Source organism: Alnus glutinosa, chromosome 4 (genome assembly GCF_958979055.1).
Source record: "Alnus glutinosa chromosome 4, dhAlnGlut1.1, whole genome shotgun sequence".
NCBI lineage: Eukaryota > Viridiplantae > Streptophyta > Magnoliopsida > Fagales > Betulaceae > Alnus > Alnus glutinosa.
This window is the reverse complement of record NC_084889.1, coordinates 34,454,463-34,482,091: the sequence shown is the minus strand read 5'-3', so window position 1 is coordinate 34,482,091 and position 27,629 is coordinate 34,454,463. Positions and strand designations below refer to the sequence as shown.

Here is a 27,629-nt window from a genome sequence, read left to right as displayed (position 1 = left end):
TAATAACCAAAAACGGACTTCAAGTTTTCATCCCTAACTAAATGGAGTTTTAAGTTCAATAATATATAGGCATGATTATTTTGAAGAGACACACGTGCTCGGACCACGTGCCCAGTGCCAACTCACCCTTTCTTTCCCGCCAAATTCTTCCCGCCAAAAAGAAAACCCACCACAAAACCCCCGACTTCTTCTAAGTGAGAGTGAGAGACAGAGAGGGAGAGAGAGATGTCAGGGTGGGACGAGGGAGCGGTGTACTACAGCGACCAGGCGCACTCGTGGCGCGGCGGAAACGGTGGCGAGCATGCGGACGCCGAGGCGGCGAGCCGTCACTCGGTGCTCCAGAAGTTCAAGGAGTTCATCCGGGGCTTCGAGACCGACAAGAACGTGTTCCCCTACAGGGAGAGCCTCGTTCACAACCCCAAGTCTCTCCTCGTCGACATGGAAGACCTTGATGCCTTCGACCCCGACGTCCCCTCCCTGCTCCGTTCCGCCCCCGCCGACTACTTGCCCCTGGTAATAATCGATCACTTCTTGCAATTTTGTGTGTTTTGTGGTTTGGAAATTCAATTCTCAAAATTTCTGTTATGAAAGGTTAGGATTCTAGGTTCCAACCTAGTTGAGAAGAGATAATGGAACAAACCAATGAATCAATCACAGGAGATTCGATGGTTGCGATGAATTGGATGGTTGGAATTTGTGGGGGTTTTGATGTGTGTGTTTGTTTTGCAGTTTGAGACGGCAGCGGCGGAGGTCTTGGTGAGTTTGAGGTCGAGAGTGGCGGGGGAGACTGGAGAGATGGAGGATCCGGTGACCGGGGATGTGCAGGTTCTGCTGACTTCGAAGGAGAATTCGGTTTCGATGCGATTGCTTGGGGTCAGCGGGTGCTTTTTATTTTTTATTTTTTTCCCCGCTTGGTTGATTGGAAAACTGAGGAAATGAAAAGGAAAAAATAAGTAGAATGTAGGAAGCACGAAAATTTGAATCTGATGTTGTATGGTTTGAGTTTTTTCTTTCGTTTTTCAATGAGAATGTGGGATTGAAAGCTCTGATTTTTATCTACATTTTCCAAGTAACCAAACAGGGCATTCAGGGTTTTTTTTTTCTTCCTTGTTTTTCCCTTTTTGACTTTGAGCTTTTTGTTGTTGACGGGTAGGCGCAATATATATCGAAGCTTGTCAAAATAGCTGGGATCACCATAGCTGCTTCTAGGACTAAAGCAAAGGCGACATATGTGTCTCTTATCTGTAAGAACTGTAAAAACACAAAGCAAGTTCCTTGTCGACCAGGCCTCGGTGGTGCGATTGTCCCTCGCTCCTGTGATCATATTCCTCAGGTTTTATTTCAAATAACTTAGTTAGATTTCTCTCATTTTTGTGGTTTTGATGAGGTTTGATATGAGTTTTCATGATAATTGTAGCCGGGAGAGGAGCCGTGCCCACTTGATCCATGGATTGTGGTTCCAGATAGGAGCAAGTATGTTGATCAACAAACCTTGAAATTACAGGAGAATCCTGAGGTGATGTTCTTAATTTGTTATATCTTTGGGTGTCAGCGCATAGCCCGGGTAGTTTGTTGTTCGTTGACTTTTTACTTTCTTGTTCTTTCATTTCCTCTGTTTATGGGCACTTTTGTATACTTCCTGTGTACTAGGGTTGCGCCCCTCTGTGTTTTTTAATGAATTCTTACTTATCAAAAAAAAAAAATTTGATGAAGAAAAGTTTGGTTTTGAATTACATTTTTTAGTTAATTGATGGGTGTTTTACTTGATTATTGCAGGATGTTCCTACCGGGGAGCTTCCGAGGAACATGCTTCTGTCTGTAGATCGCCATCTTGTTCAAACAATCGTACCAGGCACAAGATTGACCATCATGGGTATTTATAGTATCTATCAGGCTGCCAATTCTTCCACATCGTAAGGATCTCTACACCTATGGATGAATGTTTTGCTATATTGGATGTGTTCCCTCCTTTATTACGGGTCTTTTTTTTTTTTTGGTTGTGTGCAGCCACAAAGGAGCAGTCGCGGTTAGACAGCCCTATATCAGAGTTGTAGGAATTGAAGAAGGAAATGAGGCCAACTCTCGAGGCCCTGCTGCTTTTATGCCAGAAGAGGTTAGTCTTAAATCGTTGTGTAAACTTTAGTTAAAGCTGTACCAGGCTACCCTCTTTGCCAATGCAGTGCCAGCTTTTTCATCATGCAAGACTGCATAATTCTTATCATAGTGTATGTGTTTGTTATTGCTAAGTATTTTTACATCTTCTATACATTAGTAAATAATTGGAATGCTCAGAGTTATTCTCTATCAGGGTCTGTTTTTTGTATATTTTTGGAGATTTTATATGGTGAGAAATATGCTATTTAAGGAGAGCTTATAATAGGTGACAATCAATATAAAGCTTTTTGGTGGCTTATCTTATCTGTTGACATAATAAGGCTACAGTATTGAATGGAATTGACAGTGCCTTCATTAGATTCTCAACTTCTATTTGGCATTTCTTTTTCTGTAATATTTGGACTTTGTCGTTTGATTTGAAGATATATTTTCTTCTACTTCCCATAGAGTGCAACGTAGGATAAGATGATTCTGATCTGCCTTATTTTCATTTTCAGTTGTTATATTGTAATGGATATTGTTTGCAGATAGAAGGATTCAAAAAATTTGCTGCGGAACCTGATGTATACAAAAACATATGCTCCAAGATAGCTCCCTCCATATTTGGTCATGAGGACGTGAAAAAGGCTGTGGCTTGTCTGTTGTTTGGAGGATCAAGGAAGGTACATCTCGAACTTTGATCTTTTAACATCGACACGCTTTATTTATCTACATAACCATTTTCTCTGTTGCAGAATTTGCCGGATGGTGTGAAATTGAGGGGTGATATCAATGTGTTGCTTTTGGGGGACCCATCTACTGCTAAATCACAGGTTAGTTCTATACATCTTCGGTGGTCCAGGAGCTGTGAGACTCACTGGAAGTTGCAGAATGTCCTGCTTACCTCTTTTATCCTCCTTGTGAAATGATTTCTCCACTTGCATGCATATGATTTTGAAGAGACATGCTAATCATACTTTTAAGATAGTTCTCGTGCTTTTGTTGCCGTACAAGGGGAGGTGCTGATTTGATAATTACCCTGTACAGTTTCTGAAGTTTGTTGAAAAGACTGCTCCTATTGCTGTTTATACTTCAGGAAAAGGCTCATCAGCTGCTGGTTTAACAGCTTCTGTGATTCAAGATAGTAGCACTGTAAGTTCTTGAACTTTGTTTACTAGTAAGCGGGCATATTGTGTCATCTTTAGCTTTATCTTGCTACTGGAAAGTCTTTCCAGTGGACTGATATTTGTTCCCTTGTTCTGGGAAAAAAAAAATCTGACTTGAGTTCACCTGTGCACTACAGCGTGAATTTTATCTTGAAGGAGGAGCCATGGTTTTGGCAGATGGAGGTGTTGTTTGTATTGATGAGTTTGATAAAATGAGACCTGAAGATAGGTATTGTAAACTAGAAATAAATCTTGATAGTCGTTTTGTTTATCTGTCATAGTAATGAAGTTTAATGTTAATTCTGTGGCACAGGGTTGCTATTCATGAAGCCATGGAACAGCAAACCATATCCATTGCTAAAGCAGGAATAACAACAGTTCTTAATTCTAGAACTTCAGTGCTTGCAGCTGCTAATCCTCCATCAGGACGATATGATGATCTGAAGGTCCAAGGCCATATATTCCGTTTCTTCTTTCTCAGCTTTTTGAAGGCATAATTGTACTTTTGGGTTGAGCTCCTCTCCAGTAATCAATTGTCCAGTTTTCTCCAGTTTTTGATTCTCAAAAGGACAACTCATTAGGGAGACTATCCAACGACTATAGACATGTCCTGTCATTTGTTACCAAAAGCTCCCTTTTATGTCAACATCGTCAAATGTTTACTTACTCCCCAGCCACAAGATTTAAACCCCACTAATAGTGGAACCTGTTTTCTGTACAAATCAAAACCAACCACCGCTGAAGAATCGCCCAAATCTCCATAGACCAGAAAAAACACAAAGGAAATCACACACTGAATGGAATACCGCGACCATACACACCAGATTGAAGCTAGGACAAAAAGCTTGGCCCCTATGGACTTCCCAACACTGCCAAAAAACTCCACGATGCAGTTACTTGGAAAAATTGATTGGGGTGTTCTCTTAATTTACATAAACCTTGATTTTACATGATTGTGTTTGCACAAATGTAATATAGTGAATGCGTGGGACAAACAGACAAATAGATTTGCTGACTCATTAGGAGGCACACACTGGACCAGACTGGACAAGGACCAAAGGAGAGGATCTTAACCCCATAATTTTCCACTAAGAAACTAATGAAACATTCACCTTCTTCCAGACTGCACAGGATAATATTGATTTGCAGACAACAATTCTCTCTAGATTTGATTTAATCTTCATTGTGAAAGATATCAGGATGTACAGCCAAGACAAGGTAATTTTAAATTACTTGCTCAGACGAAGTGTTTCATTTCAAAATGCAATTTGGCTATGCAAAGAAATTCAATTATCTTGTTGTGTTTCTCATTGCATTTCAAGAAGCAAACTGCATTCTGTCAAATAATTGTTAAATATTAGAACTGCTTCATTTGTTTTTCTGGGCAAACTGCTTCGTTTCTTGAAAAGCTTAAAATGATTCATCTTTATATTTGTATCAAAAAGCCCATTTCAGATACCATATAACTTGATATGGAAAAGTCTGTTCATGTGGCTTCCAAATGCCCTGTTAGTTAAGGCAGCATCCTGATCCAAAGTTCTTCCATGACAGATTATAGCTAGTCATATCATTAAAGTGCATGCATCTGCGAATGCATCTATGGGCGAAAGTAGAACTGCTAAAGAAGATAATTGGCTGAAGAGGTATACAGTGTGAAGCAACTAGGTCATACATTTCCTTGATGTTGCTTCGTCAAACATTCATACTTTCTGCAATGCTATATTTGCAGGTATATACAATATTGTCGAACTCAATGCCACCCACGATTATCAGAATCTGCATCCACTTTACTGCAGAATAATTATGTCAAAATCAGACAGGTATGCATGCAGTTTAGCTCATATGTCAAAAGAGTACTTAGTTCATAGTAACCCATTAGTTGAGATGGTTTCCAAAAAAATTTTGATGTGAGAAGTTATCTCAGAATAGACATCTGATTGCTCTGTTCCTCAATTCCCCTTTCAAACATTAACTTCAATGGGTGGCTCTGATATCCAGATTGACTTCATCATTGTGATGCTTCCTGTAGGATATGAGACAGCAAGCAAATGAAACTGGCGAGGCTGCTGCAATACCAATTACTGTAAGACAGCTCGAAGCTATTGTAAGGTTGAGCGAGGCTCTTGCAAAAATGAAACTGTAAGTATTGGTGTAAAGCTTGATATATTTTATTTTATCTCCAATAACAGGAGTCACAGCCCCACTCATGTTACTTAAATTTGTCTTAAGCATCCCCCCCCCCCAATTTATCTTTCCTATTTTTTAATTTCTCGCAGTCCTTGTATAACTTAAGCATCATTTCTTCCTACACTACAATATCAGATCCCACATTGCCACTGAGGAGAATGTGCAGGAAGCAATTAGACTATTCACTGTTGCCACGATGGATGCAGCACGGTCTGGAATAAATCAACAAGTGAATCTCACTGGGGAGATGGGAAATGAGATAAAGGTTTGTGAGAGACTATGACCTTCATACTCTATTTTTTTTTTTTTTTTTTTATCAATCTCTAGTTGATTGTTCTTTTCCCTGCCAACAGCAAGCAGAGACCCAGATAAAGAGAAGAATAGGGATTGGAAACCACATATCAGAAAGAAAACTGATTGATGAGCTTTCCAGAATGGGCATGAACGACTCTATTGTGAGTATCTAAATTTATGTTATCAATTACATTTTTCTTCAGAAGTTAGATATCACGAGTTTGCCAGGTGATGCCATGTGAGTTACCTGTTAAGGTACTGCAACTCATGCAAAAGCAACACATTAGGAGAATATAATGCCAGAAAACAACTACCTTTAATTTCAAATAATTCAAATTATCCTTTAATTTGAATATTAAAATCTTAAGCAACTGTATCACGTTTGTTCCAAATCCGCAAATTTTGTGCGCAGATGAATCTCTTATGAGTTCATGATAGTAGTGTTTTCATTGATGTTCATTTACATATGCAGGTGAGAAGAGCTCTTATAATTATGCACCAGAGAGATGAAGTTGAATATAAGCGAGAAAGGCGTCTAATTTACCGGAAGGCCTAATCCATTATTCCTAACCCTTTATCAGCAAATTGTTAGTATGTATACATTGATTATGACTTTTATGTATGCATCTGTATTTTTATATGAAAGTTGGGTTTCAGATGCCAAGCTCTAAGTAACCCTAGCAATATCAAATTGTTTGATTTGAACGTGGTAGCAGGATTCTTGACTTCTGTGGTAAGACAAATTAGTGGGGGTTCGGCTCCTAGGTTCCATGCGCAGGCTATCTCTTTAAAGTTTGAGAGTTCTTGCTTTGGTCAATTTTGTTAAGATTTTACTGTGGTGTAAACCCAATTACCAAGTTGGCCTTCAATTGCTGAATGTTCGAGGCTGAAAGGGAAAAAGTCCATGCGTAAACTGCTTGGCCTATCAATTCTTTGCAGTAAATGATATTTCTGTTCAAGATCAAAAACACATTTTTTTTCTTCCAAAAATATTAACAAACAATTTGAAATAAAATATATATATAAATAAAAAACATTTTTCTTACGTGAATCTCACCAAAAAAAAAAATTCTTATTTTTATATCACGTGAAAATATTTTTATAAATTAAAATTAAAAATTACTTTTCAAAATTATTACCAAACATTTTTAGTCATAATTTATGTTGTGTAGCCCACTCGTTAAACAAAAGAGAGCCTCTTTTGTCCAGTCTTGGCAGAAAACATGGAATTTTTGCCCACCAATAATCAGTCGACACGTCAGCTAAAAACAATAATAAAAAAAAAAAAATTGAATTGCTACTGATGTATTGAATCGTCTTCCCATTTTTCCCTTCTCTTCGTTCTTTCTTTTTCTGTCCTTTTTCTTTCCTTTCACAGGGACACGGTGAGGCAAAGGGAGAGAGTGGGTTCGAGAGGGGGAGATCGGGAGAGAGTAAAACAGAGAGAGAGAGATGATGTTGGAGAGAGAAAGAGAGATGCCGAGAGAGAGAGAGAGAGAGAGAGAGAGAAAGAGAGAGAGAGAGAGAAAGAGAGAGAGAGAGAGAGAGAGAGAGAGAGAGAGAGAGAGAGAGAGCGAGAGAGAGAGAGAGCGAGAGAGAGAGAGGATCCGATCAACGGTGGGCCAGTGCCGGAGGAGCAGGAGGTGATGTCCGGTTCTGGGTCGTCGACCGGTGGCCAGAGGTGCGATTTTCGGTGGCCAGAACTGACTTCCGGCGAGGCAGTGAAGGTCCGGCAGATCCTGTGGAGCGGTGATCACATCTGGTCCGGTGATTTGGTGCTCTTGGCATTCTTGTTCAACCGGAGATGGTGAACGGCAATGTGGTCGGGGTCGAACTCGGGTCGACCACGTGGTGGCGCGGCTTCCATGGGCTACGCCGGTTTGGTTGTCGGGGCTAGGTTTCCAGCGTGACACGCCCATCTCTGTCCCTCGATCTCTTCATTTCACTGCAAAGAGGAAAAAAAAAAAAAAAATTCGGGTGTTTTGCTTGTATGTGATTTTCTTGCTCTAAGTTTACGTGTCAATTTCTCATTGGTAGGCAAACAAAGCCTACTTTCTGCCACAACCGAATTGAAGTTATTCCCTAAACAAAAATAGAAAGATCATCATTAATAATTTTTTTTTTTTACATGATTAGAATATTATTTATAATATTTCATATGCATTCAAAATTTTATTATAAGAATTTCACAAATATGAGTTTTACATATAAAATTACTCATATGAATATTAGTACTTCAATTACATAATAACAAATTATCACATCATTTTTTTCTCTCTCCTCTCACACTGCCCAATATGTTCGGAACCATAAATGCATCGGATAGGGGTGGGTTCGTTCTATTTGAGTGAAATTTTTGTCAATTCACTTTTCTTTCTCTTTTTTTTTTTTTTTTTTTGGGACAAAAATGTCTTACAAATGCAAGAAAATTAGCTTCTCTCCGATTCATTTGAAGAGAAGATGATCCGAAATTGATATGTTAATGGAATTATAGCATGTCTCTAACTTTTATTACATTAAGCTACAATTAAATTTAATTATTTAATAATAAATGTGGTAAATATAATGTGTACTTACAAACTAACATAAATCACATTAATCACATTTAAATTTAATTATTATGACTAAATATAATAAGTGTCACCTAAATTATAACAGCAAATATAACAAACTCGTAGCACTCCTTCTGTCCTTCGTTAGCATTGCCACGTTAGTTCGTAAAATTTTGTAGTGAATTCCCTAGTAAAATAGTAAATACACAGGATACGATAGAAATGGGGAATAAACAATTTTATAAATTCATAATATTCCTAAAATCGTCTAAATTTCCTAATAAATGACCCGCAAAACCCAAACGGACCTCCAATTGTAGTAAATACCAAATAGATAGAGTTGGGGCGGTCGCTCCTCCACAGAGCAACCGTAGGATGCTTCTCTCCCGTTCGAACCTTCCGCCGGCCCACAATCGCTACAGCGGACTCCACACCAGAAGAGCCACTCCACCAGTCTCACTCTCTCAACGTCCTCTCAGGTAGCAACCATAATCTTCAATTCATAATATTCCTTTCTCTTCTATGAGCTTCAACGTAACATTTGATTTTTTTTTTTTTTTTTTTTATCGATTGGATGGTGTAAAAGATTCGCAGTGCTCGGCGCTGGCTTCGCTGGCCTCTCCGTCGCTTGGCACTTGTTACAAGTATTCTCTCTCAACAATTTTACCCTCATTGCATTCTTATTTTTCAGAAAATATTAAAATTTATATTTGCAGGAAAGTCCGAGGGATTTGGGGCTACGGATAGACATATACGATGAAGTTGGGATCGGTGGAGGAGCTTCTGGAGTTTCCGGCGGACTACTCCACCCTTATTCCCCCAAAGGTCAGTCTTTGTTATTTGGTCCTTGGATTTTTCAAGACTTTGAATTTTGCCTCGTTAAATTTTTAGTTTTTTCGCACTATGTAGGGTTGAAATTGGAAACATTTTAAAAATTTAGGGACATTTTTGCACAATATAATCCTTCTTTGATAAAAAATAATGACGTATTCACAAATATTGATGACTCCTGATTAAGGAAAAAAATTGCTCCACTGCCCCATGAGGTTCACGTTTTATCAAATCCCTCCTTAAAGTTTAAAAGTTATTAAATCGCCTCATATGGTTCGCACAATTATCAAATAACTGCTTCCGTCCCCTTTCTGCTATTTTTTTTAACGGTGATGAGTGACATGTGGCTGACGTCATGTCTAATAAAAAGAAAACATGTGTCCAACCAACCATGCATTCAACTAGCTTACATCAGACACACCATGCTGGATGCTCCACGTCATTAACACGTCAATTCATAACTTAAAAATTGGACATTAATGCAGAAAAAAAGAAAAGAAAAAGAAAACAGGGGTGGCCTCACAACCACCGCCCATTTGTTGCCGTGGGAGGGGGTTTTGGCGGACATGTCCAATTTTTAAGTTCTAGGCTGATGTGGCACGTCCAATGTGACGCGAGTTTGATGTAAGCTAGTTGAATGAATGGTTTGGACATGTGTCTTCTATCAAGCCTCGTGTGACTCATCGTCATTAAAAAAATAGCAGAAAGGGAAATGAAAGGAGTTATTTGATAACAGTGTGAGTCTTAGGGCTTGATTTGATAACTTTTAAAGTTTACTTCAGAGACCATTAGAGCATTACCCCCCAAATTAAAATTTTGAATTGTGAAATTGGAATTTTTTAATATTTTAGAGACCAAATAGAAACCTAGTGCCATTTCAAGGGCCAAAATATTTGATTCGAGGTAGGCATCGCTTGGAATGAGATCCTCTATATTTTTTGGACAATTCCACGAGTTTTTGAGATCCTCACTGTTATTTTTAATTAAAAAAATAATTTTTTTAGATTTTGTCATCTCATTGTACAACTCAATTTGAATGTTTTTGGCAGGTAAGCTGCTGACCTGGGGTGCCGAGTGTTGGAAAGAGAGTGTAAAGCTTTTGACCATTGCGGAGGCAGCAGCTGGTCAAAATTCTGACAGTTTCATAGTTCGGAGAAGGTTCCTTTCTCATTGCATACAACTGTTTTTTTTTTTTTCGTAGATTTTTGGTTACTCTTTTAAGGACATTTATATTTTGGATAATTTATCTCACTTATCGTATATTGATGTTAGCTAATTAGTTGACTGAACATGGTTTAAAAATCTAGAAATTTTTGGTGTGCAAAATAAGCACACTTTAAGGTGCAACAGACAGGTGCTCATGATGTTTCCTTGCACCCTTTGTGTTGGAATGGCTCCAAACAGTTTTTTGAAACGTTGGAATATGAATTTCTGACAGAAAAAGGTCGTGTTGTCTCAGTAATATGTTGAACTAAGTTGGAGTCTTTCATTGTGTTTTTACCTAATGCTTATTTGTCGAAAGCTTAGAGAGTTGGTTTAAGTTCTCATTTCTTAGAAATTATTTTCTTTCTCTTTTTCTTATGCTGCGTGTCAATTAACATTTATGTGTTGGCTTATCCTCCTGATGAAAGCTTTCTGATTCAGGGGCATCTTGAGACCAGCAATGAGCATGAAGAATTTTCTCATATTGAATGATGTAATTCCATCCGCCTTTTCCAAGCCTAATAGCTTAGAAGTTGATATTTTGTTTATAATAATCTGTATTTCTTGCTTTATGTGATTAGAATGCTCAGAATTGCCTTGCCAGTTGCAGAATAGAGACCATTGACCAGGATGCTGCTCAAAATCTTGTACCCAATTTGTGTGTTCCATTCAACTCCGCCTTTTATATGCCTGAAGCTGTAAATATCCATCCTCAACGCTATCTCCAGGTTGGAGAATTAAGCCTCTGATTATATCTTTCTTCTTGGAGTAATTGTTTTTCGTTTTTATATTATCTTCATTCTTGCTGTTATTTTCTTAGGCACTCTTCGTAGCATGTGAAAATTTAGTGAAAGAATTATCAACTTCTGGCTTTGGAAGAAAAGAGTTATGTTTGCGTAAGAAATCTATTCATAAACTCCTTGACCTTGAAGGTAATCACCCAAACTACTGTTTCACTTTTTTCTTTTTCTTTTTCTTTTTTTTTTTTTTAAAAAAAAATAAAAAATAAAAGAATAAAATTGCATTTGGTGTGCCACAGCTGGTTCTCGCGTACCTGCTAAAGGAGTCTCTCTAGAATTTTTAGGCTCTTTCCATGTATGTAATAATCCTGTCTAAAACTTGAACTTCAGGTGTACTTCCCTTTATAAATATGAAAAAAATGAAATTCTTGATGCAAATATTTTGACCCTGAGCTGTTGATCGCTTGTGGTAGTTTCTGTTTCTGATACAGAGAAGTAACACCACTGGAAATATACAACTCAGTAACACGGACAATTCTTTAGAATAGCCATGTCCATGATGAACACAATAATCTTGTAATACATGAACACTCTTTGACAAATCTTATAGCTGTGTCCCAGTTTTGTTCTCTTTTAGAGCGTTAGTAGCAGGCTCCTTAAATGTCATTTCCTTCCCTAAATGTAGGCAAAACTCCTAAAAAATTCCCTACAACAGACTCCCATGGTATTCTTTAAAAACCAAGGGAAACCCAAGGGAACCAAGGGTAGCACTTTTGCTTTCCTTATCATTATTTTATTTAAAAATAATAATTTCTCTTTCCTCTAGCATTTATTTGAAAGAATATTTCAATGGTATAGGGAAAGGATAAGAAAAAACTATTATTTGAATAGGAAAGCAAAATGTAGCTTGGTTTCCTAAATTTAAGGAAAATCTAATGCAAGCTGCTGCTAGTGCACACATTGCTGTATCTGGTGCATGTATCATATCCATGTACATGTCGATGTTAATGCAACATAATTGAATTTTTTTTTATAAGTAAGAGAAATATCATTAAAAAGCGCAAAGCGCAATCAAGTACACAGGAAGTATACAAGAAAGGCAACTAAGTGGAAGTAGAAAACAATACAAGAAAATCATTAAAACTAAACGATAAGGGTGCGAGGAACGTAGCCGACCAAGAGTACAAAGAATAAAAGAAAAAGGAAATGAGATCCTCAGTAGTTCTTTCTTTGTCCTCAAACTGCCTATTATTGCGTTCCCTCCATAAGCACCACATAAGGCAACAAGAGACCATCTTCTATACGACTGCACTCCGTGAGCGACCACCCGTCCACCAGCAAGCGAATAAATCTACCATCCGAAGAGGCATAACCCAAGACAAACTAAAGCGACTAAAGATGGCGTTCCACAAAGCGCGAGCTAACTCACAATGGAGAAGAAGATGATCCACTGACTCCCCATTCATTTTGCACATGCAACATCTATCAATCACTATGACCCGCTTCTTCCTGAGATTGTCCAAAGTAAGGATCTTCCCATGCGCTGCCGTCCAAGCAAAGAAAGCCACTTTCAAAGGAACCTTGGTCCGCCAGATACTTTTCCAAGGAAAATGAATAGCCTCTTTGCAAGCAAGAGTCTTATAGAAAGATCTAACATTAAATTTCCCTTTGTGAGAAGGAGACCACCATAGCTTATCCTCCCCATCATAATTCACTCTGGAAGAGTACAACAAAGAGAAAAAAGAGGCCAAAACATCCACCTCCCAGTCATGGGCCGCTCGGAAAAAGCTAACATCCCACTGATAAGACCCACTCACCACAACCAAATGGTCTGCTACAAGAGCATCCTTGTCACGCGCAATATCATACAAAACTGGGAAAGCTTCCTTGAGAGGCACCTCACCACACCACACATCATCCCAAAAACGGATCCTAGATCCATTTCCCAACATGAGTCTGATATGGTTGCGAAACGAACTCCATCCCTTCCTAATATTCTTCCAAAGCCCCACTCCGTGAGACCCAGGGGGGTCTAAAGAACACCAACCATCCCGAGTAGGTCCAAACTTTGCATCCACAACAGATTTCCACCAAGCCTCTCTCTCATGGACATAGCGCCACAACCACTTCCCTAAAAGATCCTTATTGAAGAGCCTCAAATTCCTGATGCCCAAGCCACCACTTGAAATAGGGGAACAAACCTTGGGCCAATTAACCAGATGAAATTTAAATTTTTCACCTATGCCACCCCACAAGAAATCTCGATACAACTTCTCTATACGACTAGCTACACTGGAAGAAATCTCAATACAACATAATTGAATTGGGAATAAAATAAAAATGAAGTACCACCTGAAGATGTGAATATTTATTAATCCATCACCTAAACTTGGCCCAAGTATAAAAAGCCATGTCGCTTTCTATGGATTAGATAAGATATCTCAATGAATTTACAGTAAATGGCGCCTCATTATAAAGCTAGGAGTTAGAACTGAAGGAGACTCTTGTGGCCTGAGCAACTAGGATATGTTCTAGTTCATACTTAAACACATAATTATCCAACAATAGAACTACCTAAAATGGTGGACCATTGTCTTTTTGGCTTAAAATATATCCCAATTTAGTTGAATAGCTTGAGAAATGTATCCTTGAACCGGATTATCCCTATAACATTCAACCCTGAACATGAGAACTAACCCCAATTACCTAAACTATGCAAGGAAATCAGACTCTCTGTTGGCTATGGTAAAATAAGATTTGGCCTTGCATAAGCCAAAAGAAAGCTGTCAGTGGGAATTTTAGACTGTCAGACCTTTTTTAAGTTTCAAATTGCTGTTTTGAGTGGCTAATCCTGGTGGAATCTCATGATTTTCAAGCATACTTTTGTGTTTAGAGTATTTATCTCTTCCCTAAGAAGTTAATGCGTGCTTGCATTTTGTATCTAGGGGAATATGATGGGGTAGTAGTCTGTCTAGGTGCCAAAGCAGATTTACTTCCGGAGCTCTCAGGAAGGCTTCCTTTGAGGACTTGCAGGGGTGTCGTTGCTCACCTGCAGCTGCCTGCTGATATGGGGTAAGTTATCTTATGCATTGCATACAGTGTTATGCCAGAAGGTTTAAAATAGACTTCGAATGTCTTGGACGGTTGGGCCCATATAACTCAAACAAATCAAATGTTTTATAACATGTACAGGGTCGTATAAAGAATTTCTTGATAATTTGATAGATCTTTGTTAACCTCATGTATGGGGATTAGGATCTTCTTTATTTCAAGTGAAATGAAGAAAGCTATTTCATAGTCAGGGTTTAATGTTGTTGTATTTAATGGTGGAGATGATGTCATGTTCTAAATATGATGATCCCCTTGCGATGTCATGGAAAGGCTATGACAAACAAACAGCATGTTGTTGCCATTTGGTCTGAAAATGCTTCCTCGAACTTTTTGCTCCTTTTTCTATACTTATTTTTTGGAACAATATTTTTCAGAGAAGATTATCCAGACCATGGCCCCTCAATACTGTCGGATGCGTGGCTTGCGTTCCAGGGCCCCCGCAGTCTATACCTGGGCTCAACGTGGGAGTGGAAATCAAGAAACTCCTCACCAAATGTCTCAGCAGATGAATCCTCAAGTGTTCTTCAAGAGCTTCTGCCAAAGGCCTCTTCGGTTTATCCAGGTATAAAGGACTGGACTTTTACTGATGCAAGAGCTGGTCTGAGGGCAATGCCACCTCTCACTCCACATGGATCACTTCCGCTTTTGGGTTGTGTCAATGATGTTCTTGGTGGAAATCTTACTTGTGATTATTGGTTATTTGGAGGGCTTGGTTCAAGGGGACTTTTGTACCATGGTTGGCTTGGAAAATTGATTGCACAGGCTATGCTGTCCTCTAATGAAGAATTGATTCCATGTGAACTGACCTCTTGGAAGAAAATAAAGCAATGATTCTTGAAACTTTTCAATTTTAGCACTTACCCTAAGCATTCAAATCCTAGCCTCAAAAAGTCACTTAAAATACGCTGCATCTGCCAGTGTAAAATGAATGTAAAGAGTATCATTACTCTTCAAATAAATAGAGCTTTGCTTTGGCAAATCTTGGTTGCAATCTTGTGTTGCCTGTCTCCCGCGCTCTGTGAGAATAAATAAGAATATGATCAATTTCTGTTCAGTTCAGTTTACATCCGGTTCTTGAGCAGAAAATCACCCATTAACGAAGGGTGAGCCTTTTTTGGGCAAGTAAAAAATGAGTGGGCCAGATGCGTTAAGGCATACATGCTTCTTAACAGAAAGGTATGGTGTCACAGATAAATGAACTGCTACATCAAAGCGAACTTGAGTTCCACTTTGTTGGGCAGATAACTTGAACAGCCAAACAAGTAGGGTCTAGCCATGGTGCCACCCCAAAGCGTGATGTGGGACAATGATTTTGATAACCCAAACCAAGAAAACCCATCCTATTGAATTCTTCTTAATTCATTTTGGAAGACATGCTGCAACTTTCCTCTTGCGAAGGGACCCTTCACTCCAGGGGACTCATGATCCTCACCATTACATGGTGGTGCAAGCCAATAGAATTTTCATTTTATTTTTTTTTTCAATGAAGAAACAACAACAATGTGGACTAATCCATTTCAGAAATATAATCTAATTGATGGAAAAAAATCCTCGACGACCAGAAACAGTAAGAACTAAATTCAGGAGCAGAACATAACCTGGTTAAGCAGTCATTAGTCATAGTAGTTCTTCCCCAGACAGATAAAAAATGCTCTTACTTTCTAGACAGGTCTGAACATATCTAGTCGCTCGGACGAACAAAAGTAGTTTCGTGTGGGTTTGCAACACATGAAAAGACATCAAGTTCAAGATACAATATTAGTCATGTTTATGCCAACCGGTACACCTAACTGTAAAGGAATCTGGAGCAGAAAGAAACTGAGGTTCCTAGCCCAATGTCCACATATAAACTTGGCCCCCACTTGTGGCTCCTGCAAGCATGCCAACATTGTAAGGGTGTGCATCAAATCTGCATGGAATTGCTGACATATCCGGGCTTTGTAAAGTGAATATCGTTCTTCTTTGAGCGGGGGAGATAACATCAACTCCTCTTTTCATATTGCCAATGAAGAGGTATGAATCATCCCAACCCCATATTGCTCTGCTCCCACCAAAAAAAAAAAAAAGATCAGAAGTTAAAATAAAACTTTTTCTCAGATTGCAAGGTCTAGTATTAATTTGTCTCCAATAAATGTTTTGAAAGGTAACAGTATAAAGTCGAAACTAGGACTACAGAACAACTTTCCCAGAGAATTGATATCATCCCTCCTGTCCAAGGATCTGCCTCAGAATATGAATCTACCAAGAGTAATGCAACCAAGAGTAATGTTTTGAAAGGTAACAGTATAAAGTCGAAACTAGGACTACAGAACAACTTTCCCAGAGAATTGATATCATCCCTCCTGTCCAAGGATCTGCCTCGGAATATGAATCTACCAAGAGTAAAGCTACTTTTCATGGCTGATGGGACATGTTTTAAATAGCTTTATCTGTCATCTACTTAAAAAAGAAAAAGGAAAGCCACTTAAAACACGTTACGTCATTCAGTGTGAAATAGGTGTGAACAGTAGCATTACTCATCTACCAAACTTGGTTACCCATTGACAAAGGATACTGATGTGGTTGGATTTAAATAGGAAACACAGAAATACTCTTTCTCATTCAATAAAATCCATTCTTTATAGAATCAAAACCATTTCTACAGGAAAATAGATAAAAACTTAAGCACTGATATCCTGATGACGACATAGGAAACAATATTTTTTTTTGTTAATCAAGTGCTTAAGACAAGATCTACAAACCAGCGACAGGTTGCTCTTAAGAAAAAGTTACTGTAACAGAGAATGATTGCCGCACTTGCCATAGAACAAGCAGATGGTTCAACAAAAGAAAAGTCACATCAGAATCTAATAAGACAAAATTCATACCTGAAAGAAGAAATCCATCTGCCTGTCTGATTATTATGTTTAATCATTACCGTATCATCAAAATTGATTCCACTCACAATACCAACGCTGTCATCCATGCTGCATGAAGATAATTGAAAATTAATTCCACTACAACTATAAAATAAAGGGATACAATACGAAATTGAGCTTCTTCAGCAAGTAATTTATGAGGTAATGCACTTTATCAGCGTTTAACAAAAATGCTTAGTGATGAAAGAGTACATTTTGTTCATAAAACTTAAAACTAATTATAAAATTACATAGATAAGCATAGATGATAATCTTTGAAGAGTACTCATATTGTATGAACTGAACTAGCACAAATGTTTCTCACAGGAGGTAAGATATTCAATCTCAAAGTCAAAGGTTCAATACAGCACAAAATACCTTGTCGTCGCGAGGAAGCTTCCTGAAGGTGAGAAGTAAGCAGAGTGCACAGCCCTTTGGTGGCCAACTTCCTTCAGAGGTTTGGGTTGATCTGCTGCAATACTTCTCAAATCCCATATGCAGGCAGTTCCATCAGAGGAACTAGTAGCCATGACATTAGAGTTTTCTGAGTTAAAATCTATTGAGTTAATCCTCTGTTCATGCAAATTCCATTGGGTTGAGCATTTCCCAACCCTCTCATCCCAGATATTCAATACTCCACGACCCTCGCTAAAATATAAGCACTTCACATCATCTGATCTTTGAGATAGAGAATATATAGTTTCATCACTAGAATATACCAGATCAAATACCTCCTTCTCAGCATCCATTAATCGGATAAATCCATCATAACAACTGGTAAAGATCTGCACTTGAATTCAACCAGAATAATTCAGCTGAAGCCATATGAAACTCAACACACCTCCAATACTTCTGAGCATGTAATTTGGAAGACACAACTAGAGTCTAATGACATACAAGAGCCACACTAAAACCATTGCACAGTACTATCCAAAGCATGTGACTCAACATGAAGATACAGAAAAAACAGACCCATCTGCATTCATCATTACAATTCAATGGCCTCAAGATCTCCTAGCACATGTACAACATCATTAAAAAAATTTCAAGTATACAGAAGAATCTTGAGCAGAATTATTTATCCGAATGTTATCCATCGTCAGTAAATATAAGCGCATTTGGTTCATAACGTTTACAGCTATTTAACAGCCTAACATTCAATCCAGAGTATTTGAAGATTTCTGGGGCAATCAATTACAAACTATAGCGAAAGTTTAAGTACTAACAATATTACGCAAGCAATGTTCGATCCAGATTACCTTTGGCAAGCAATGTTGATGAATCGAAATCCCCGAGATGGGACCTGGATGCGGGTGATACAAATAAATCCCATCTTTTTCCTCCATATCACAATCAACATTCCAAAAACCAATATTTCCAGACTTGTTGCCCACCACAACCATTCTTGCATCTTTACAAGGAAAAAAACGCACATTCATGATCCTCCCCGGCACAACTCGCGCAATATTCTCTGGTTTCAGGCTCAAAGCGCCCAATTCCATACAACTCCCACTTCCGCACGCACCCCTCATCCAACCCCCACCATTTTTATCACCAAATTCCTCATAGGGTTTCCTTGAAACGCCCAAAACTCTTTCAATTAGCACTTTATCGGACCCAGTTCCACAATAAGCGTCTCTCGTACTAAGAGGCCCCAAAGTTCTTGGCGAAGGCTTCGATGGGGTTGAAGATTTCGCAACCTTAGCGGCTGTTTCGACGAGATCTTCTAGACCTTTGGAGTCCAAGTAATCTGGTGGCATTCCTCGAGTACGCAAGGACCGTCGGATCACGATTGGCGTCTCGATTTTGGGTTTCTTCTCTGGACTCACTTTGTACGATTTTGTTCCAACTCTGCCATGAAAAGAAGAAAACAATTACAGAAAGAAGAAAAATTGAGAAATGGGTTTTGTTTTTTGGGTGAAAATAATGATGGGATTTCGTTTTTGGATGAATACAAAGATGGGTTTCATGGAAAGGTGAAACTTAGAGACAGACCTTTGGCGCTTGGAAGAGGCGGAGAGCTCGGAGGCTCTGGACTGGAGTTTAAGGGCAGCCATCATTTGATCGTTTCGGCGAATATTCTCGAGGCGCTTGCGCTCGTACTCTGTCAGGTTCTGAGACGACGCCATGGTAGAGCGAAGATTCAGACCTCACACACAGATACGCACAGAGAGAGAGAGAGAGAGAGATTGGGTGGTTATGTTTGCAATTTGAGAATTGTTGGGGGGTTGGGGTTATATATATTTAGTGGGTGTGGCGGGAAATGACACCGGCGGGAATGAGATTTTTTTATAACATCATTTTCGACTTTTATTTTTTCCTCAATTAACACCAAAATCTTAAAAATAATATCTTCAGCACTCTCAATTTTTATAATCCTTTCTGCAGAAAATAAACGTTTTGAAGACTTTGTTAACCTTTATATATATATATATATGAGAAGTAAAGAATCTACGGTTTTATCTCACCATTATCTCACATTACTAATGTGCTAATTTAATATGGGTTGATCTAAAAATTGATGAAAATGCCACAATAATAGTGTAGTCTATAGTATTACTTTAATCAAAATAATAATTTTATCGAACTTTGTATTTTTCATTTTTGTGTAATTGATGATTTAAAATAATATCATAGCAGATGTCACGAGTTAGAATCTCAACTTCACAGTTTATTCTAAGTGTTATACCTCACTTGTTGGGGGATAATCTCATTAACACATGACCAAATAAAAATTGGGGCTCGAATTCTCTCAAATTCAGACAAATAATTTGAGAGCATTCTAATCCACCATAACCTGGTTAAGTAGTCATTAGTCATAATTGTTCTTCCCCAGACAAAGAAAAAAAAAATGCTCTTACTTTCTTTTCTAGACAAGTCTGAACATATCTAGTCGCTGTGACTAACAAAAGTGGTTTCTTGTCGGTTTGTCACACATGAGAAAAGACATCAAGTTCAAGACGTGGCCTCGTTTGGCAACCTCCTCCCCTCCCCTTTCCCTTCTTTTCACTTCTCTAAAAAAATATCAACTTCAAAACATTCTTAACTTTTTTTTACTTCTTATATCTCATCAACAATTTTTTATTACTATTTAAATAAAAAAAAAACCACTACAATATAAATTTATTTATTTATTTTTTCACTTTTTCATATAAATTCTTTCTACTTTATATCACTTCAATCACTTTCTGCAACCACTAAAAAAAAAAAAAAAAAAAAAAATTCCTCATACTTGAGGGGGAGGAGGTTACCAGTTTATGCTAACCGGTACACCTAACTGTAAAGGAATCTGGTGCAGAAAGAAACTGAGGTTCCTAGTCCAATGTCCAAATATAAACCTTGCCCCCACTTGTGGCTCCTGCAAGCATGCCAACATTGTAAGGGTGTGCATCAAATCTGCATGGAATTGCTGATATATCCGGACTTTGTAAAGTGAATATCGTTCTTCTTTGAGCGAGGGAGATAACATCAACTCCTCTATTCATATTGCCAATGAAGAGGCATAAATCATCCCAACCCCATATTGCTCTGCTCCCACCAACAAAAAAAAAAGATCAGTAGTTAAAATCAAACTTTTTCTCATATTGGAAGGTCTATTATTAGTTTGTCTCCAATAAAAGATTGACATGTGTCATTTAAACATGTGAGAATCACATATTTTTTTTATTAATGTTAGTAGAAAAACATGCGTTTCTCACATGCTATTAAAATAGCACGTGATTCTCACATGCCAAAGGACATATGTCAATTTTATATGTGGGTCGTATGAAATTTTCTACAAACCGGTTTGTAGGAAATTTTTGTTCAAATAATAATTTCATCGAACTTTGTATTTCTTATTTTTGAATAATTAATAATTTAAAATAATATCATAACAGATATCATGAGTTAGAATCCAAACTTCATAGTTTATTCAAAGTGTTAGACCTCACTTGTTTGGGGGATAAATTTGAACCCACACCTACTTAAGATTTTGGAATAACTTATAATCATTTGAAATTCTGATTCACCAAGATTTGGAGATTTATTTCCCTTGCTCTATGGATATTAAGGGAGCAACATATCTTGCTGCTTATTTCAGAAATTAGTTGGTTTGTGGATAATATTATAATATGCCAACAAAACGCGGAGGCAAAGAACTCTGATCAAACATAAGGGGTACTGCAATACCCCAAAAAAAATAAAATAATAATAATAAATAATGCTTATATTTTCAATCATCACTACAACGAAGTATTATTATATCAAAAAACAAGAACCAAAATCCCTTTCTGGGAACAAAGACAAAGGAGTTCTGTCATGCTAAAAATTGACACCAAATTTCTATAGAATATATAAATGCCCCTACAGTCTTCATTCCATCCCTTTGAGTTCTTTTTTTTTTTTTTTTTTTTTTTTTTTTTTTTTTTTCAATCTCCAAATGGGCTACAACAAATCTCAAGCATCTGGTTATTCCAGCAATTGTACCTCCTGTAATATAGAAGAAAAGAAGAAAACAAATAGCTTCTTTGACCTTCGGCCTCCGTCTTCCTTACTAGGCTACATACACTTGTTAAACAAATCAGCTTTGTTCCATCTTTCACATTGTGTTTTAAACTGTGTAGTGCTGTTGGATGGTTTCAATGTCCAGGCCCTTCAGCTTCACCACCGATTCAACATGTCCCTTGAGCGTGTGCAGCTCCCTGAGCCTGCAAATTAAGAAAAGTTTATACTTGTGATTTGTAGTAAAACTTGATAATAGTTGAATCCATAACTAGACCATCAGACCTTGTTTTTAAGTTAATCCAATTTAAGGTACATACAATTAATAAATCAATTATTTTTTATTAACTTAAACTTTTGGGATAAGATGTGATTTAACATAATATTAAAGCAAAAGTCCTGGATTTAAACATTATCTCTGTTATTCACCTTTCTTTCATTTAAATATTCGGCATGTTGGCTTCAGTTATCAAGGGCTAAAGGCCACTGGAAGTTTTATAAGGAACTACAAATGACCACGTGGAAAGTCACCAGCAATGACTCATGTTTCCATTGGAATGAATGAGAAATTTAAGTTCATGGATGCTGCTTTAGACAGTTCTTCATACAGTTAGGCATGCGATTTCGATTTCTTAGATGGTGATGGTTTCATAATTTACCTGGCAACTTCAGCACGCCTCTTGGCCTGCTCAGCAATCTCGGACAGCTCCCGGTAGTTGTTTTTGTCATTAAACAGGGTTTCTGGTGGCTGGAGACCATGCATTGTACGTTGAGCCATGGCCCATTGTGCCTCCCTCTCACCCTTCCCATAGTCCTTCTTTGTTGTGAAAGCAGTCTGCATTAGGTACATACACAAAGAAAATGCAGTGATTTAGAACCAAAAAAAAATGAGAAATAAATTGAATGACAGTAATTGATAGAGCATGCAGAGTTCATGGTGTTATGGCCTTGTTTCGAACCTTGTTTTGGAGCATGTTGTTCCAGGCCTTGCCTGTTAATGCATACCGAATGGCGAACTTGATGACATCGAGAGGAATGTAGGTAATGATGCTGTAGAGCCAGATCACTCCTGCCCATCCCCACCCAATGCCATTGATCCTGGCGAAGCCCCAGTGTGCATACACAGCAATGAGGGTGGCCACCTATTTTTTACAGGTACCAAAGTTAGTATAAGGTATGGGAATCATGCACAAGAAAGTGGTAAGAATCAGTTCAAGGTAAAAAAATTAAAAAATACCAACCAATTGTGCTGCAATGAAGGCAGCAAGAAGCAAGAGACCAGGGCGTTCAACGAAGGACCAGCTCCTTGACCTGGTCACGAAGATGAGTGCTTGACTAATAATGCTCACTTGAAGGTAGAGAGCTGAGTTAAGCTCTTCCATGTTCTTACCGATATGCCTCACGCCAAAATTTTCCTGCAAAAGTTGTATTCATAGAATCCATCATGTATATGCAGTCATTGATATAATCATATAATGTTAGTGTACTTCACTTACTGAGAAGAAGTCAGTGCTATATGCAAGATAGAAGAACACCACAGTCATGATGGCCATGTAGGTGCCGAGGACAACCCCAGTGGCAAAGATTTCCTTGAGTTTCCATGAGTCAGGCACAGGAGATGGCTTCACTCTGTCCTTAGAGATGGTCATGATGGTTCCATCATTCAAAATGGCAATGATCAGGACCATGAAAGGTGAGAAGTCAAACTTCCAGATGAGAGCAACAAGCAAGAATCCCAATACAATACGGATTGTGATGGAAACAGCATAGATTGTGTAGTTCTTCATCCTCTGGAAGATGGCCCTGCTTGTCAACACAGCGCTCACAATCACACTCAAACCTGGCTCCGTCAAGACAATGTCTGATGCACTCCTGGCTGCATCGGTAGCATCAGCCACTGCAATGCCAATGTCTGCCTTCTTGAGTGCCGGTGCATCATTGACACCATCTCCAGTCATTCCACAGATGTGTTTCAATTCCTGCAGCCTCTTAACAATCTCATACTTGTGCTCTGCATGACCCCAAATTTGAATTGTTAACAGTACTACGCAATGCAATATCTATACTATCCTCTATAGAGGCTAAATGACAGTTTTATTACCCGGGAAAACACCGGCAAATCCATCAGCCTTTTCAATGAGCTCATCAACAGGAATGGAAGCGAGAGACTCATCCTTGCTCTGACCAAGGAGGGAGGAAGAGGGATACATGTTGGTGCCCATGCCAAGCCTGCGACCGGTCTCTTTTCCAATGGCAAGCTGATCACCAGTGATCATCTTAACATTGACGCCAAGTTCAAGAGCACGGCGGATGGTCTCTGCACTATCATGCCTTGGAGGGTCAAAGAGGGGCAAGAGACCCAGGAACTCCCAAGGCCCTCCAGCACTCTCCTTGGTCTTCTCTGGAACAGTCTGAAAAGGAGAGGGCATAGCCCAATTCAATTCAGCTAACATATTTTACTCCTGGATGACAAAAATCGTGAAGGTATATGCTGTTAACTAATCTACCTGTCGAGCAACTCCCAAAGAACGAAGACCACGGTCAGCAAAGTTGTCGATGATCTCATGTGCCTTCTTCTTCATATCCCCCTTTACCTCACAAAGCTCAAGAATCTGGTTCACAAGTAAAATAGTTAGAAATCATATGTGATTACTGAATATCTGAATTCAAGTGCTATAATCGTTCAAGAAGGGATTCTCTAGTTACTTGTTCAGGAGCACCTTTGCTGCTTCGGTGCCAGTTGCCATCATTGTCAATATATGTGATTGCAGTGCGCTTATCCACAGGATTGAAGGGCAAGAAATGCACCTCAGTGATCCCTGCTCTTGCCTGCAAAGCCCACAGTTAGTACATCTAAATGAATAGGAAGTAATTAACTGAGATAAAATGTGTCCACCAAAAAGGGGAAAGGATTATTTTCATACCTCCTTGGGGTCACCCAACATCCCAACAATCGAGGTATCAATGGCATCCTGGTTTTCAACCCTGGAAGCCCTAGCAGCCAGCAAGACTACATTGTCCTTATCCAAATCCTTTACAAACACCTGCAATTAAAAAGTACACCCATGATAAGCACTGATCTAAAAAATGATCACCGATCCTTTATTAACCGCTGGAAAATTATACAATTTTGCTTTTAAGTCACCAACCTCAATCATGTTCTTGTCAACACTAAGCTTGTTGAGAGTGAGAGTCCCAGTCTTGTCACTGCAGAGGACATCCATCCCTGCCATCTCCTCAATGGCTGTCATCCTCTTGGTGATGGCACCTTGTTGTGCCAGGCGGTGAGACCCGATAGCCATAGTCACGGACAAGACCGTTGGCATGGCAATTGGAATGCCTCCAATGAGAAGTACCAACAGGTTGTCAATACCCTCTCTGTATGGCCTGCGTTGGATTGGGTACATCACCACAATCTCAATCACCATGCCCACCGCAATAGAGCAGATACAGAAATTACCAATGGCTGTCAACACCTGATCAAATCATCAACCACCACCAAAAATTAATCGAGAAGAAGAAAAAAATAAACAAAGAAGTCCTGAAGGATTTCAAGTGAATCATTTTATATAGTATGCTATATACCTTTTGGAAGTGACCAACTTGGTTGGTGCTATCCACAAGGTGAGCGGCCTTGCCAAAGAAGGTGTGGACACCAGTGGCGATAACAACTGCCTCAATCTCTCCTTGTTTGCAGGTGGAACCGGAGAAGACCTCATCGCCAGGGTTCTTGGAGACTGGCAGGGATTCACCGGTGAGAGCAGACTGGTCGATTTTCAGTGGATCACCCTCCAGGAGACGGGCATCAGCTGGGACGATATCTCCCAACTTGATGCTGATCAAATCTCCTGGTACCAGCATTGCTGCATCTTGCTCACTCCACTTTCCATCCCTCAACACCTGCAAATTGTTAAAATATTAATTAAACGATTAACATTACTATTTTCTATCGGCTTAAGCTTTTTGAATAACTTGTGATTTTACATGGTATCAAAACAAAAGTTTTGAGTTTAAACCCCATCTCCGTTATTTACTCAACTTAAGCTTTTGGAATAAGAGATAAGCAGCGATTTAACATAATTTAAGTCACGCATGCGCGCGCGCGCACACGAACCGTTACATTTCTTCATTTAACATCAAACGAAGCAACAAGTGTAAGTTGTGGGACTGTATATGAATGAACATATGTACCTTGGTTTTGGGCGCAAGGCCTGCCATCAGAGCAGCCGCAGCATTGCCTGCGTTATTTTCTTCAATGAAGCTGATCGTTGAGTTGATGACAAGCAACACAACAATACCAAGGAAGTCCTGCCAGTCCGGTGGCTTGCCCTGAATTGTTCAAAGTATTGTTAATTACTGAGAGGGATAGAGAAGGATCGGAGAGAGGGAGATTTGTGAGTGTTACCCCTCCATTGGCCAGAGCAATGGCCATGATAGCAGCAGACTCCATGACCCATGAAAGGGGATTCCACATAAAGCCCAAGAACTTGAGGAGTTTACTCTCCTTTTTCTCCTCAAGTTTGTTCGGGCCAAAGATTTGTAGCCTCTTCTGGCCTTCCTCGTCTGTCAAACCCTCTCTTGAACATTTCAGCTCCTCAAAAACTTCCTCAATTGGTATTCGTTCCTACACACACAACACCCAATTCATGAAATTACCAACTTATTATTACCATCAACATCAAAAACATTCAAATTAAAAAAAAAAAAAAAATGCTACAAAAACATTTTAGCAATTTTAAAATATACTATTTAAAATTATAAAGTTTTAAAAACGTAATTAATCGTTTGATAAAATTACAATTTAACATTTAAATTCATGTGTGTTTTTTTTTTTAAAAAAAATAACTTTTTGCTTCCAACTTTAAAACACAAACTTTTTTACATTTTCAAATCGCAATTTCGATATCTAAATTCTAAGTTCACGTCGTCCCAAATGTTTTGAGGAAAAGATAAGGAACAGAAAATGAGAAAACATATGTAGAACTGCTTGATGTAACTTTCCACACGATTGAAATATATGTAGAACTGTTTGGTGGCTGAGAAAACATAAAAATAAATAAATAAAGACTACCCCTTTGGATTATTTGAGTCATATTAAGTTTTTCATCATTCATGAAAACAAAATCCAACTCAGAAAAGAAAAAGAAAAGATACAATACATATCCGCGAATGGGAGAAGAAAAAAGTATGTCATTTGCTTACAAGATCAACAGTCTCGTTCCTGACATCTTCCAAGGAGAGGTGTTCGGAGGCCATGATGAAAGATGGCGAGGTCTCTGTTCTGGGTTTTCTTTATTTTTTCTATATAAAGGCCAGGATAGAGCTCCCCTTTCTTTCTATTTTCTGTGAGAGAGACCTATATTCTTCTAGGCCTCCTCGTCCTCCATTGAAAGACAGAGAGGAGAAAAGAGAAAGAAAGAGAGCTGAAAAATGAATGAGATTTTGTTGCCTACAAGATGACAGCAATAACCTGAGACTCCATACGAGGAGCTTTTGCTTTATAATGAACGTTGGAGAGGGAAGCGTGGGAAGGATACGAAAGGGTTACGGGCAACCCATGATTGCCCGGTTATTGCTACTGCAGTTGACCGGTTACGTGCCGGTTCGGGTTCTTCGGAAGGGTTCTTCTTTTGTGGCTCACCAAAGTCTACGGCCATTTTTGGTTAAAAGTTAATTATGGATCGAGGCTGATTTGTATGCTAATTGCTTGCACTTTGCCTTCTTGTACGGTCATTAATATTGTACGATTTGGTAGGGTTTTTGTGACATCTCATAATGTAAATGAAACAACTGTTTCAGTGTTGTTTTAGTTTGATTTGTGTCTATTGTTGGGAAGCCCACCTCTTTTTTATTAATGGACCGTCCGCTTCTTCTTTCTTTTGGATCATAAGTAAAAAATATAACCCTTTTTTTTATTCAATTAAAAAAAAAAAAAAAAAAAAAAACCTATTTGTTTGGTTATTAAAACATTTGTATGGATTTTTGAAATTTTTTAATACTAAAATGAGGGTAATGTTATAAACCTCATTTTTCTTTTATTATTATTTTTATTATCTAATGTGATAATATTAA

General features: G+C 38.5%; 4 protein-coding genes across 4 annotated transcripts; 2 read left to right on the top strand and 2 right to left on the bottom strand.

Moving 5' to 3' along the window:
- Positions 1-195: 195 nt before the first annotated feature.
- On the top strand, positions 196-6,453 carry LOC133866518 (DNA replication licensing factor MCM5). Its single transcript, XM_062303072.1, has 18 exons — positions 196-513; positions 730-873; positions 1,154-1,333; positions 1,418-1,516; positions 1,777-1,913; positions 2,008-2,113; positions 2,643-2,777; positions 2,850-2,927; positions 3,142-3,246; positions 3,398-3,489; positions 3,574-3,706; positions 4,383-4,478; positions 4,812-4,903; positions 4,990-5,080; positions 5,290-5,399; positions 5,583-5,712; positions 5,801-5,902; positions 6,214-6,453. The coding sequence occupies exons 1-18, from the start codon at positions 226-228 to the stop codon at positions 6,295-6,297; spliced, it is 2,202 nt and encodes a 733-aa protein (XP_062159056.1). The 5' UTR covers positions 196-225; the 3' UTR covers positions 6,298-6,453.
- A 2,107-nt stretch (positions 6,454-8,560) lies between these two features.
- Positions 8,561-15,018, top strand: LOC133866507 (uncharacterized). Its single transcript, XM_062303058.1, has 9 exons — positions 8,561-8,772; positions 8,880-8,937; positions 9,010-9,118; positions 10,174-10,282; positions 10,769-10,820; positions 10,909-11,055; positions 11,148-11,259; positions 14,013-14,139; positions 14,553-15,018. Exons 1-9 carry the CDS (start codon positions 8,669-8,671, stop codon positions 15,007-15,009), a joined length of 1,275 nt encoding a protein of 424 aa, XP_062159042.1. The 5' UTR covers positions 8,561-8,668; the 3' UTR covers positions 15,010-15,018.
- Positions 15,019-15,668: 650 nt separating this feature from the next.
- LOC133866559 (uncharacterized) lies at positions 15,669-19,294 on the bottom strand. The gene is made up of 5 exons (XM_062303119.1): positions 19,071-19,294; positions 18,335-18,926; positions 17,454-17,860; positions 17,046-17,144; positions 15,669-16,219 (listed from the first exon to the last, which is right to left on the bottom strand). Exons 1-5 carry the CDS (start codon positions 19,202-19,204, stop codon positions 16,006-16,008), a joined length of 1,446 nt encoding a protein of 481 aa, XP_062159103.1. The 5' UTR covers positions 19,205-19,294; the 3' UTR covers positions 15,669-16,005.
- A 2,204-nt stretch (positions 19,295-21,498) lies between these two features.
- On the bottom strand, positions 21,499-27,007 carry LOC133865979 (ATPase 8, plasma membrane-type). The gene is made up of 14 exons (XM_062302522.1): positions 26,760-27,007; positions 25,963-26,181; positions 25,749-25,886; positions 25,143-25,457; positions 24,707-25,033; positions 24,482-24,601; positions 24,264-24,386; positions 24,065-24,169; positions 23,659-23,968; positions 23,054-23,568; positions 22,799-22,972; positions 22,517-22,699; positions 22,217-22,392; positions 21,499-21,763 (listed from the first exon to the last, which is right to left on the bottom strand). The coding sequence occupies exons 1-14, from the start codon at positions 26,811-26,813 to the stop codon at positions 21,667-21,669; spliced, it is 2,856 nt and encodes a 951-aa protein (XP_062158506.1). The 5' UTR covers positions 26,814-27,007; the 3' UTR covers positions 21,499-21,666.
- Positions 27,008-27,629: the final 622 nt, after the last annotated feature.

Bases quoted from the DNA above. Each gene is read 5' to 3' on its own strand.
- LOC133866507 (XM_062303058.1), top strand. From the start codon at position 8,669: ATGCTTCTCTCCCGTTCGAACCTTCCGCCGGCCCACAATCGCTACAGC. The intron at 8,773-8,879 runs GTAGCAACCATA...ATGGTGTAAAAG, and splicing joins CTCTCTCAACGTCCTCTCAG to ATTCGCAGTGCTCGGCGCTG. The intron at 11,260-14,012 runs GTAATCACCCAA...TTTTGTATCTAG, and splicing joins TAAACTCCTTGACCTTGAAG to GGGAATATGATGGGGTAGTA.
- LOC133866518 (XM_062303072.1), top strand. From the start codon at position 226: ATGTCAGGGTGGGACGAGGGAGCGGTGTACTACAGCGACCAGGCGCAC. The intron at 2,778-2,849 runs GTACATCTCGAA...TCTCTGTTGCAG, and splicing joins TGTTTGGAGGATCAAGGAAG to AATTTGCCGGATGGTGTGAA. The intron at 3,490-3,573 runs GTATTGTAAACT...TCTGTGGCACAG, and splicing joins AAAATGAGACCTGAAGATAG to GGTTGCTATTCATGAAGCCA.
- LOC133866559 (XM_062303119.1), bottom strand. From the start codon at position 19,204: ATGGCGTCGTCTCAGAACCTGACAGAGTACGAGCGCAAGCGCCTCGAG. The intron at 17,145-17,453 runs GTATTTTGTGCT...ATCTTCATGCAG, and splicing joins AGCTTCCTCGCGACGACAAG to CATGGATGACAGCGTTGGTA. The intron at 16,220-17,045 runs GTATGAATTTTG...TGGTGGGAGCAG, and splicing joins AGATGGATTTCTTCTTTCAG to AGCAATATGGGGTTGGGATG.
- LOC133865979 (XM_062302522.1), bottom strand. From the start codon at position 26,813: ATGGCCTCCGAACACCTCTCCTTGGAAGATGTCAGGAACGAGACTGTT. The intron at 25,458-25,748 runs GTACATATGTTC...AACAATTTGCAG, and splicing joins GCCTTGCGCCCAAAACCAAG to GTGTTGAGGGATGGAAAGTG. The intron at 22,700-22,798 runs GTTGGTATTTTT...TGTAAAAAATAG, and splicing joins CCTTCATTGCAGCACAATTG to GTGGCCACCCTCATTGCTGT.